This window comes from Lissotriton helveticus, chromosome 12 (assembly GCF_964261635.1).
Source record: "Lissotriton helveticus chromosome 12, aLisHel1.1, whole genome shotgun sequence".
Lineage (NCBI taxonomy): Eukaryota > Metazoa > Chordata > Amphibia > Caudata > Salamandridae > Lissotriton > Lissotriton helveticus.
In genome coordinates, this window is record NC_136073.1 from 906,237,317 (window position 1) to 906,250,028 (window position 12,712).

The 12,712-nt window shown below is 48.3% G+C and overlaps 1 protein-coding gene across 1 annotated transcript in view; it reads right to left on the bottom strand.

The window, feature by feature from the left end:
* Positions 1–236: 236 nt before the first annotated feature.
* Positions 237–12,712, bottom strand: part of LOC144798199 (baculoviral IAP repeat-containing protein 7-B-like) — a 29,737-nt gene continuing 17,261 nt past the window's right edge. Inside the window, exons 5-6 of the mRNA XM_078668947.1 lie at positions 6,615–6,686; positions 237–427 (exon numbers count right to left, since the gene is read on the bottom strand). Of these exons, the coding sequence (XP_078525073.1) occupies positions 237–427; positions 6,615–6,686 (263 nt within the window). The remainder of the gene's footprint in view (positions 428–6,614; positions 6,687–12,712) is intronic.

Below are 12,712 nucleotides of genomic sequence, written 5' to 3' on the forward strand. Positions count from 1 at the left end.
CACTATTCATCACTCCACTCACAATGAACACGGCGGCTCGCATTCTAAGGCACTTTCACTGTGGCGGCGCCAAGCATAGACATGCAGGATCTACACGGACCAGCATTAGGCAAAGCTCACATGGTCTCTGCCACCACCATTGGGGTGAACAAGGGACAGAGGAAAGTACTTCAGCCAGTATACATTGAGACTACACAGTATTTGAGGGAGAAAAGAGGTAAAAACTCACCAGGCAGCTAGGACATGAACGTGCGGACGGTGCCCCTGATAGGAGTCCGGCAGATTGGGCACTCTGCAAGGCTGGGGGCACATTCCAGACACACCACGAGATGGCCGCAAGGAACAAAGACTATGGACACCTGGTTGTCCATGCAAACCTTGCACATGCGCTCTTCCTGCAACCGGTGCAGCTGCTCCTCGGGGGTCTCTGAAAGGTAAAGATACAATAAACGATTCAAGCTACAACTGGGAGGATAAAGATCCACAACCCGGAAGCAGTCAGCAGTAACCAAGGAAGGAGCCAGTGCTGCGGGTCTATAGCCACAGCACGTGGCACAAGGAGGCGTGGTCTTAAGTGCTGCTTGGAAGTTTAACAGAATGGTTCAGGGCAGTGTGGGGTGTGAAGAGCCACTAACAAGTCATCTGGTCTTTCAGAGGAGAGAATTACTGAATCAGGATGATTCTAAATCAAACGCTTAGGTGATTGGTGGATCAGCGGTGCGCTGGGCAGTGGGGCAACAGTTAAGTACTATGTGTTTGTGGTGATCAAAGACCTTCTAAAGCCCGGTCTAAGGTGTATGGAACAGTCGCTGCACCAAGTATTGGTGGGAGAATGAGATACAAGGTGTTTGGGGGCCAAGTGCACCTCGCCCATGGAGCACCAGGTCCTGGCTTGGAGTCTTAGATTCTGGGTCATGGTCATCAAATATCAGGGCCTACAAGTCCTTTCAGAGCATCAATTTATGGTTAGAAAATGCTATTAGTGATTTTCAGCTGTGGGCAAACACGACAATCACTACAGTGAATAACCCACAAGGTGAAGCACACTCCCCAACAGACATCAACTGACCACGCAAGGTGGTCCTGTAAAGAGGAAGCGGTTACCAACGCAGCAGCAGACCAAGTTCCAGCAGATTCTCACTCATGGTAAATGAAAATGTTATTGTAATTTACATCTGCAGACACGTCAGGATGTTGGGAGTCAGGTATGTGTTGTGTGAGTTCTGAAAGGTATGTACGTGGTGGGTGCCAAATATCACAAGAGCAGGCAGTAGGGTGGGGAAAATTAAGGGAAGGTCCTGGGGAAGAAGACCTAAAGGTCTGGTAGGAGCTCTTCAGCGCTTGGTAAGTAAAACTAGTGGAGGCCATCAAGACTACACAGGAGCTCCAGCTCCAGATACATCACTGAATACCGCCATCCTAGAGGACTGGGCTCCGAAATGCATTGGACTGACGATGTAATTTGTGAATTGATATGAAATGAAAATCTAGAGTCATATGGACTGGAAATGAATATCCAAGCATTTTATGAATTAAATAAGATTATTGGATACCTTGAACTGTTGACCTTTTGGATCATTTATATAAGGAATCCTGGTACGTCCAGGAGAACGTTGAGAAGTGCGCCAGTCAATACTGAATACCGCCATCCCAGAGGAATGAGCTTCGATCATGGCCAATACTGAATACCGCCATCCCAGAGGAATGAGCTTCGATCATGGGCAATACTGAATAAGGCCATCCTAGTGGAATGAGCTTCGATCATGGGCAATACTGAATAAGGCCATCCTAGTGGAATAAGTTTCGATCACGGGCAATACTGAATAAGGCCATCCCAGAGGAATGAGCTTCGATCATGGGCAATACTGAATACCGCCATCCCAGAGGAATGTTTCGATCATGGGCAATATTGAATAAGGCCATCCCAGAGGAATGAGCTTCGATCATGGGCAATACTGAATACCGCCATCCCAGAGGAATGGGCTTCGATAATGGGCAATACTGAATAAGGCCATCCCAGAGGAATGTTTCGATCATGGGCAATACTGAATAAGGCCATCCCAGAGGAATGTTTTGATCATGGGCAATACTGAATAAGGCCATCCCTGAGGAATGAGCTTTGATCATGGGCAATACTGAATAAGGCCATCCTAGTGGAATGAGCTTCGATCATGGGCAATACTGAATAAGGCCATCCCAGAGGAATGAGCTTCGATCATGGGCAATACTGAATACCGCCATCCCAGAGGAATGAGCTTCGATCATGGGCAATACTGAATACCGCCATCCCAGAGGAATGAGCTTCGATCATGGGCAATACTGAATAAGGCCATCCTAGTGGAATGAGCTTCGATTATGGGCAATACTGTATAAGGCCATCCTAGAGGAATGAGCTTCGATCATGGGCAATACTGAATAAGGCCATCCTAGTGGAATGAGCTTCGATCATGGGCAATACTGAATAAGGCCATCCCAGAGGAATGAGCTTCGATCATGGGCAATACTGAATACCGCCATCCCAGAGGAATGAGCTTCGATCATGGGCAATACTGAATACCGCCATCCTAGAGGAATGAGCTTCGATCATGGGCAATACTGAATAAGGCCATCCTAGTGGAATGAGCTTCGATCATGGGCAATACTGTATAAGGCCATCCCAGAGGAATGAGCTTCGATCATGGGCAATACTGAATAAGGCCATCCCAGAGGAATGAGCTTCGATCATGAGCAATACTGAATAAGGCCAACCTAGAGGTAAGAGTTTGTTGATTATGGGCAATTTTGGCAAGGACTGTTCCACATCTAGCTTCCTGCACTGGGTTTCTAAACTCCTGACTAGCACCACATCTCCCATAAGGCATGGGTGAGAGGTTTGATTGTGTGCTATCCCATACAGCACCGTGTGAGGGAGCAGTTCCATCACTGCCTTAAAAGTAACCCAACCCCATTCCAAGGTGCTTGGCTACTTCCTCTGTATGCCCACGACCCCTGGTTCTGCCCCCTTCCTTGTTGGAGACTTGCAGCTCAGAAGAAACACCCTCGATTCACCTCGATTCTGGAGGAGCGTTTTCAAGACACAGCGAGCTGTCCCGACTCTCGCCTTGCTGCGTGCGGTCGCGCGGCATTTTCGCCTAACTCTTCTAAGGTCTACCTTTCAGCACGAGGACGCGCTGAGAGTGTAATCATCTCCCTGTAATCAGCCCGAGGAAAGACCGATGGTGGCAGCGCTGTTCCTTCTTTTACCGGCTGCATCTTGTTTTTTGATCTACAGAGCTTGCTTCTTTGACTTGAAGCTGAGCTTGAAGACGTGCTGTCTTTTTGGTATTGTTTAAATATGGGCTTTTAGGAAAGCCGCACCCTGTCTCGCAGGGGTGGCTCTTGGCTCATGGCGGCCCTGGGCAGGGAGCGCAGGTAGGGGGCCCCGGAAGAGGGGGTCTGGGCGGGGCTGAGCGCGGAGGCCTGTGAAGAGGGGGACAGGGTGTTTAGAATTGGAACAGCGCCGGAGGCTGCCAAATCCTTGCCACTGGGGCCGCCACGCATATATGTATCCATCCTCGGAGGATTATTATATTAAGGATATATATTGGCGTGGTGGCCCCTGGGGTTTGGTGGCCCTGTGCAGGTGCACAGCTTGCACATGCCTAAGGCCGCCCCTGTGTCTCGAGACCGATGTTTTTTCTGTAGCGATTGTTTTAATGAGAGCGTTACAAGCGCTCATTCAAGTTGCTCTCACCCTCAAGAGCAAACTGTACCTTGTTGCTTCTCCTCTCATTTGCGCACAATATAGACATTTTTAATCGTACTTTCGGACTGCTGCCATTAACAGTGGTAATCCTTTTGTTTGGTTCTTGTGGAGCCAACTCAGAAGCCACCAGACACTTCAAAGGTTTCTCATCAGGCTTCTTTGGTTATTGATGGAAGTGAACTTTATGCCTCAAGCGCTTGAGGCAGGACTATTATAAAACTCTCTCAGCTGGTACTATTTTTACTTTTGGGCAGACGTTTGCCTCTCTATGATTTCATCGCCACTTAAGCAGACCGCGTTAATGCCAGCTCCATAATCGGATGTTATGAATGCAGAAACCTCTCCTTTCCCTGGGACACTTCTAAAGTTGGTGAGTCTGTGAGAGTACACAATCAGCCTATTCTATTGAGTTAAAGGTAATATACTGTGGAAAGAAAGACCTTGTGTATTAACTGTTTCTTTCTTTCTTTATTGTTTTTTATGTTAACCTGCAGAAGCTGGGAATTAGCCTTCCTCGATTCCTTTTTTTCCTTGGCTGATTCCGCTGCGCTTCTCCCTGGTGGTCCGGAAGGGTCTCTTCTCTCCCTGAGGGTGGTAGTCAGTATTCTGTTGTTCCCAATTTGGTAGGATCTGGCTGCACCCTAGGGGAGAGTGGGGGCTCCTTCGCTCCTGAGGATTCTGTTTATCTGTGTCGCGGACCTGATCCCCGACAAGGACAGTGACCCAAATTCCTGTAATCTTGGGCAGTGCCAAGCAAGAGATATGAGGTTTGCATGGAGACGTGAATCCGCGGGGCAACCGGGATATTCAGCTGGGGGAAAGCCTTGGAGTCAGCTTGGATTTAGTACGTCCTTGTTCTGAACCAGAAGTGCAAGAGTTATGTTATGTTATAACTACTTATATAGCGCTCCGCTACCCCAGCGAAGGGGCGTCCCGGCGCTTTACAGCAGCAAAGGGGAAAAAGCAGCTATAGAGGTTCAGTAAGACAAATACCAGGAGAATTTTTGTTTTTTGGGAGGGAAGAGATGAGTTTTAACTGCCTTCCTGAAGGACAGTAGGTCATTCAGTTCTCGAATGTGGATCGGAAGCGAATTCCACGGTTTTGCTGCCAGATAGCGGAAGGAGCGTCCCCCCGCTCTACAGCGTTTAATACGAGGCACCATGACCGAGTGCTGCCCCATGGAGCGCAACGGGCGAGACGGGACGTATGGAATCAGCAGGTTGTCGAGGATTTTAGTGTCTGCAGTTCAGAGGATTTCCCAGTATTCATCACTGCTAGGTACACCCAAGTCCCTCGCCCAGGCACTACGACATGCCTGGAAGTCAGAGTGAAGAGCGTAGATCCTTGAGACCCATCCACCGTTAGCGAGCACACGGATCAGACTGGTCAAGTCGCTGAACTTGAGTGGGTCTCTAGGGATATAGAGAATATAGAAGTAGCAGCTTGCCAAGAGTCAAGTCAAAGGTTTAACTAACACATTCGGACAGTAACTTAAACTGTCAACAATATAAATAGGATTTCTTTATAGCTAAGCAAGTTAAAATTTCTGCCCAACGTTTTAAGGGCTGAGTGTTGATATAGGACCTATGGGAGAGCTCGTTTCGTGCCAGACTTTCAGGATTACGGCCATGTAGAGTCGTAGAACACGGATATTCCGAAGATCTGGTGCAGATGGGGCCTCCGTAAGCTATGCTAGACACCTCTGATCTAGGCATTGAACAGATGTCTTTGGGGGATGGAGCTGGTCACCGGCCTGGTAGTAATCGTGCTTAAGATCACCCAATGCAGGCCTTGGGGTGCCCTCCAGGCATGGCATCAACCTGGCCCTCAGAAGCAGAGAGATCCCTTCAGCAGATCTGAACCCAGCCTTAGAACAGGGGGCCCAGCTCGGGTGGAGGGACACAACTGTGCGGGGATCACAAACTACTTCCCAACGCCCATCACGATGGATTCCATGTCAGCTCTAAAATGGAAAGAATGACAATGTACACAATTTATTGTGGGTGTTTGTACACTGCAAACCCAGCCTCTAGAATGGGGGGGGGGGCACTAAAGGAGCACAAACAACCCATGCAGGTTACAGAGGCACTGATGGGTGAGCGGGGCAGTTTACAACAACTGGGGAAAGACTTCTTTAAGAACTTAGGTGAATACATTAGGTCATTCAATTTACAGATAATCTGCCAGAGAGCTGGACTAATAGAGCAGATCTCCTCTGAGGATGGGTTTGCCGTATTCATGCCAACAAATCCTTTGGTGACTAAAGGGCTTTGATAGGCGGCAGGGGAGGAAAGGACATTTAGTTTCCATGTATCGTTATGGCTTTTCTGTCCTTTCATGAACCAAAGGCCAGACTGGATGTACACTCCGGAATCGCCAATAGCCTGTAAAATGGAGCGACGTAAACTGGAGCTGGGTGGGGGCCACAGTTCTCAGGAGCCCTTTGGGAACTCTGTTGGAAGCTGAACTCACCCTGCAGTCATAAGTCTCCCCGCCCCTGTTGTCTGTAAGGTTGCCATTACCTCCATGACATGGGGTACACTACAGTCCTGAACTTTCCACCCCCACCTTCCATGGTTCACATGCATCCAAAGGGCAGACAAAGCTTGGAGATGCTGACCAGGACTGGACAGAGCAAAGACCCTCACAGCAACCTGGAATATACAGCAAGAGGGTCCAGTATTCAAGCCCCAGTGTTACCAGCCATGAGAGGTGAAGGAGGAAAGGGCAAAGGTCAAACACAGCTTTGTGCCAGTGATGACGTCTGGGTCGCTCTGCAGAAACAGACTGAATACCTCTGCGGCCCATAGCGGGTCATTCCCAAAGCACCCCAACCCTCTCCTAAGCGCTCATGCTGCTGTACATCACCTTCATCCTTCGCTGGGGTCTGCCTGGTTGGGGTCTGCCTGGTTTGCATCGCCTGCTCAGAAGTCTCCAGCACTGCAGGGAAAGAAAAGATCTTGAACCAATCACACTTCACAGAAGACTTTCCCACACAGAGCTTCGCACAAACGCAGTACAGTGTCCCAGGCAGAGGGAAACAAGACGTAACGAGAAGCACCCAGGGTGGGCAGCACTGCCCGGCTGCGCAATGCTGGAGGATCTCAACACGTGGCACAAGGCTGCAGAGTCTGGTGGGTTTAGACCTAAAAAGCAGATGACCGCCGGATTCTGGCCATCTCAAGGATATGAGGTAAGAGGCACCGCTCCATCAGAAGGTTTCGGTCCAGGCTGGAGCAGTTTGAGATCCTCCCTCCGGATTACTACAGGTGTGCAGCAGGTAAAGCTTGCTAGTGTACCGGGGTCTTGTGCCGAGGGGAGGTGGGCAGGCACTATTCATACTTTAAGGTAATGTTTAGGGAAGGACTTTGAAAACGACCCGCTCTACTAGGGGCTCAGATACTAAAACCATGGGGCTGGGAGTTTTGGATCTGCATGCACCAATAGAGTAGAATATACTTCTTTTTAATTGTATGCAGGTCATATTGCAAATGGGTTTATGTAACGGTGCAGTAAAAATAAAATCATTCATACTCTTCTGCAGTGCGAGGCTTGCAATCGAACACAACCATTCTTAAACTCTGGACCGGCTACAAAATCTCGACCCAGTGAGACCGCTGGGTCGTTAGTTTAGCTAACGAGGGGATAAAAACAAAGAACCGGCTATGCAATATGTGCAGGAGTGACCATTACAACTCCAACCGTAGGGTGCACCACCGGTCTGTGGGTGAAAAGGGTTTAAGACCAGTGCAGAGTTGGCAGCACCAGCACAATCCTGAAACCTAGCATGGGTGATGGAAAGCACATCTACAGCTTGCGAGGGCCTCCAGACAAGTTCACAAGAACGTCCATCGAAGGAGACAAGTGTACCAAAAGACTCTCCCTTGAGCACTCACCCAATATTGGGGGCGCTGGTGGCCGCTTCCCCCTGTTCCCTTGAGCCGCTTTATTTTGAGAATATTACAGCAGTTGTTGTTGCGCAAAACTTACCCAGCCACTACTAGGTTTGTAATGTCACCCAATACTCCGCTTGTTTAATTCCGTGAATGTTGAAAAACAAACATTTAAATAAGGCCTGCGGTCCTTCTGATGGAGCAAGGATTCGCATATTACGCGACTTGCTTGAATTCATGAACCTCGAGTAATATGTAACAAAGTAATCCAACCTGTTTGTCTTACTAATTTCCTTTTATTTTGACATTGGGAACGCCCTAGAGACGCTTGCCTATGTGTTTACTAACTCAATAACGCTTGTCCCTAAAATGGCCGCTGCTTGGCGGGTTTTCTTCTGCGCATGCGTTAGTCACACTCACGTGACGTGACGTATTTGCAGTTCTGGTGGGAACCTTTGCGCTTGCGCAATTGCATTAATATGGCCGCTTGGTGTCCTCACATGGTGAAGCTTGCACTGATGTTTTCGTGTTGTAGTTTATTTGCACTAAACCTTAATGCCAATAGTTTATATAAGGTAAGGGGTATAGAGTAGCTATTCATGGTATACAGTGTAATCATTTATTTCTGTGTTTTAATTTGTTTTCGCTTACTTTTCATGTACCGCGTTCTTGAGGGTCTGAGAGACACTCGTGAATCCATCTTGAACAACCTTTCTGCGCATGACAGTCTTCTGCCGGTGGCATTGAATCCCTGCCAACCAGAGGTCTCAGCCAAGATGTGCCTGGGAAGATGCACCCTCACCTAGCAGAAGAAGCTAAACTGTCCCGCAAATGAAACAAATGTATTTTATTCATTGTATTCTGTAGAGTATGTCATGGGAACCCCAAAATCAATAGGCGGTCCCAGAATATGTTAATATAGGCTTGTAGAATTGAAATGTGATTGGTGTGTTGACCTATCCTACTTGAGGACCAATCGAAATTGGGGATTCTGACACTTGCAACATTTTGGGGGTGGTACACTGACCCGAAAACAGTATAACTAGCCTAGGTTTAGCTAGAGAATTTGTCCGACTTGTCTGAAGAGCTGACCTGTCACTGACCCAACACACTCAATAGGTGACTTGATACAGAGGGCTGCGGAGCACTCTGTTCGAAATTTCCATAGACTCGAGAGGTTTTAAACCTTAAGTGCTGGCGGAGTACTTTGCTGGGGAAATCGATAACCCAATCGGGGTTCTGGCCGATAGCTGCAGAGAGGGTGGAGCGCAGGCGTTTCTTCCAAACTGCGGGTGCTGGTCTTGCCTTGGTGGTCCTGTCCTGACCCTAATCTGGGTTTCCTGTCCTGTCCTGGGGTGTCCATTCTGCACCTGCTGTCCTACTGATTACGGGTTTCCTTTGGGGTCCCTCCTGTTCTTAACTGACCTGTGGCCAGGGTGGGTCTTCACACCATTCTAGGTAAATATAGTGCTGAAACTCTATACTGCACCTTTCTATTTTTCCTGTCTTTTTGCTTTAATAAAGACATACCTTGCATATAATGATTTTCCATGCTTTTTCCGCAAACTACTGAATGAACAAGTCATATATAAAATTATCGTTATTCTAGCATGTTCCATTTTCTTACCCATCCTTAGTAAATTCATTTTCAGTTCATGATACATAGATGTTCCTTGTCCTTACCCATTGTTTAGTCGATTCAAGTAATTGCACCGGTTTATTAGTATGGTCTATTTGCATTTTCCTATAGTTTCTCTTTATGGGGAAATATTTCACTATGAAATTCTAGTATGCTCTTTATTTTCCCCGTCTTTTAGTCTCTCCAAAATAAGTTTAAATTCTGAAACTGCTGTCTAGCATGTTCCCTGTTCTTACCTTCCTTCAGATTCACAAATGGTTGGTTTTATTTACTTCCTTTATGGATACGTGCTCTTTGTAATTCTGGTTATCGATTGCTTGCTCGTTGTAAACCTCATGTTTTCTGAGCTTGATGAATTTTAGATAAAGGTTTTCAAAACTTCCTGAGTTTGTGGTTATTATAGTACGAATAGAATATATAAAGTATAAGTATTTTGGTGTCTGCCTTTCTTTCACAGCTAGCTCCCTGATTCATCGTGGTCATTAGGTACCCGTAACGGTGGATTGGTAAGTCGGGTACAAGAGAGATATATAGGAAGGAACTAGGATACTGATAGTAGAGTGTAAGGTTACCCGATTAATGTATATGATAAATTGAATTTTATGGGCCCGATACGTATATGGTAAATTTGGTTGGTCGGGTGACCTGCGCGCTCTATCACTTCCAGCACCTGAAGCAGGTGGGACGTGGAGTATTTCTGGTGTAGAGACTTGTACTCGTTTCAGGGAAACCCAGGAATCTACACAATGCTGCAAAAAGCAGACTAAAGCGATAAACCTACACAATCTACACCGGATTCCTATAGGTTGGAGACCGATTGTTTTTCAAGGATTATTTCCAGAGGGACTGTCCTGAAACCGTGTGTCTCAACCTCTCCCATCTCATCCCATCTCTGCAATCTGTTCTCTCCTCACAGGTGAGCAGAAGGAGAAGGGCCTCTGTTGGACTTGGCCCTTTTTCCCTGAATTGTATCGCTTTTGTGGGAATCAACATGTCATGTGGATGTATTTCAAATGCAAATGTTAAATGCTGTGCAATAGTGTATGCACCTATATCTCCCCCATGGTAGAGGAATGTATAGGTCATGTGTGGTGCGGTATGCAGAGATACATGCTGCGCAATGGCGTGCGCAGAGTCATTTTCACCATTGTATAAATGCACCTTTGTAAAATGTCACTTTTAAAATGGACGCCATTTCTGTCTGCTTGTGCTGCCTGACTGAGGTGGGTTAGCGGTCTAGTGTTTGAAGTGACAAGGTACTCCACATTCCCCCCACAGTGACAGTTGAGGCTGGAACTGCCAGGGACCTTCTAGAAGCTTCCAGCCCTTTCTGGTAGGTGGGAGGAGGGGTGTATATGTAGAGCAGTAGAGATGCCATGTGCTCAGTCAGAGCGTGGACCTGAGAGTGAGGGGACCTGCTGCCAGGGGGTGCCGCCGCATGGGCCTGTGTGCTGGCCCCTGAGCCCAACTGTACCCCTCCACTGTCCACGGGGCCAGTGAGAGCCGTTGCTGGAGTTCAGGCTGCTGTACCAGGACGAGTGCCACGTTACAGAGAATGATGGTCCAGAGGAGCTGCTCTCTTGTACTGATGAGTACCCACTGACCGCTGACCTGGCCTAGCACTGCCTGCCTGCTCTCCTGCCCTAGCGCCTCGTGAGCGCTACACCTGGGCCCTGACTGCTCCCTAGTGCCTGGAAAAGGAGAGCGATTTGACTGACTGACAAGGAGCACCTTTGACTGCGCCCAGAAGGAGGTGAGGAGCGCGACCTGTTGTCCCAGAGTCTGCTGGTGTGACCTAGCGCCTCGGGAGCGTCCATGTGGACTGCCTGTACCCTCCCCCTGCTTGCACGCTAGCGCTGTACTGCCCAAGCACTATATGCAGATGGCCAGTGAGGAGAGAGGAGCGTGGGCCCTATGTCCTTAGGTGGAACCCTTAATCTATGGCAGCTACCTAGCGCCTCGTGAGCGCTATATTCGCATTGCTGGTGAGGAGCGCTACCTGTCGTCCCTGAAGCCCCTGGTGGGACTGAGCACATCGTAAGCGCTATATTCAGGGTGCCAGGGGAAGAGGAGCTTAGGCCTGCAGCGCTGTGCTGTCAAAGCGCTATATTTCAATTCCCCTGCATGTGTGCTGCATTGTGGTGCTGCCAGAGTGCCTTATTCGTATTGACTGTACTCTGCTTGCTGCCAAGGCGCTACAACTGTGCCCAGGAGAAGAGGACCCTGCCCAATGTCACCTATGCCGGCAATGCTGCTTAATGTTGTGTTTTTACGCCACTGGTAATGGTTCCCCCTTGATGCGGGTACTGGTTGCTAATATCATGCTCAGGATTTATGCCTAACACGTCTGCCTGATATCAGGCTGTGGTAATCTAGGTTTCCGCTGGATCTAGTGTGTCTAGCCCTCATGTGTTTAGATCCAGGGTGCCATATGCTGATAGACTGCCAATGTGTTTATGCTGATGGTATATGCCCCCATGTTAAATGTGTTCATGCTACTGGTTTAGGCCCCCAAGTTGGAGGTGCTCATGCGAAGGAAGGTTTCTAGGCCCCGTGTTATGCCGTGCACCATGGGTTGACGCTTCCCCTAAGGTGCACACGGAGGAGTTCAAGCCTAATGTCTTATGCCAACTGAGAATGCTTCATGTGTTTCTATTCTAGCACTGCAACTGATGGACTTATCTTTTTAATTTATCCCTGATCCTTTCCCAATTATTTTGGCAGCGGCCCGATTGGCCCTGCCTGTAAATAATCCCCATTGCAAATATTGCCCTGGCGCCAGTTGGCGCAGTATAGTGATAATTGTGATTACCTGTGTAGGTTTGGTAAAATACACAAGTTATTCTTTTTCACCAAAACTGGTGTTGTGTCTCTTTTTGTGGTGTGCCTGGTGTGTCGTCTGTGTGTACTGCGTGGATGCTTCACACATGTCCTCAGGAGTTTGGCCCGCCCGCTCTGCAGCATGCTACCCCATGTCTAACAGCCTCTGACTACACTTTAACATGGTCAGAAGTCAGCTGCTTTCCTAGTTAAAACTTGGTCTGTCTTAAGACTAATCGACTGCCTGACCTACAGGTGCTTCTGGTGGGAAGCAGTTCCAGGCCGGGTCTTCTCTTCAACATCAAGTGTTAGTCAAAAGGGAGAAGGAACCCCACCTGATGACTTAATGCCACACAATGGGCAATCAGATGGTCCAGAGGTATTAGGCAGAGGGGCAGCCAGAGGTCATTTAAAGAGACGGCTCACCACCTGCTTGAGAGAGTGAATCTAGGAAAAAGACTTCTGTTTAACATTTGTACGGATGGAACACCAATGAGATCTTCATCAACACTGCGTGAAGACACCTCAGAGGATACACCCGCCGGCCTCACAGCGAGCCCAGGACAGGGCCACAGTCAGGGCTACCAAGGAACAAGCAGGATGAGCCGCGTCAA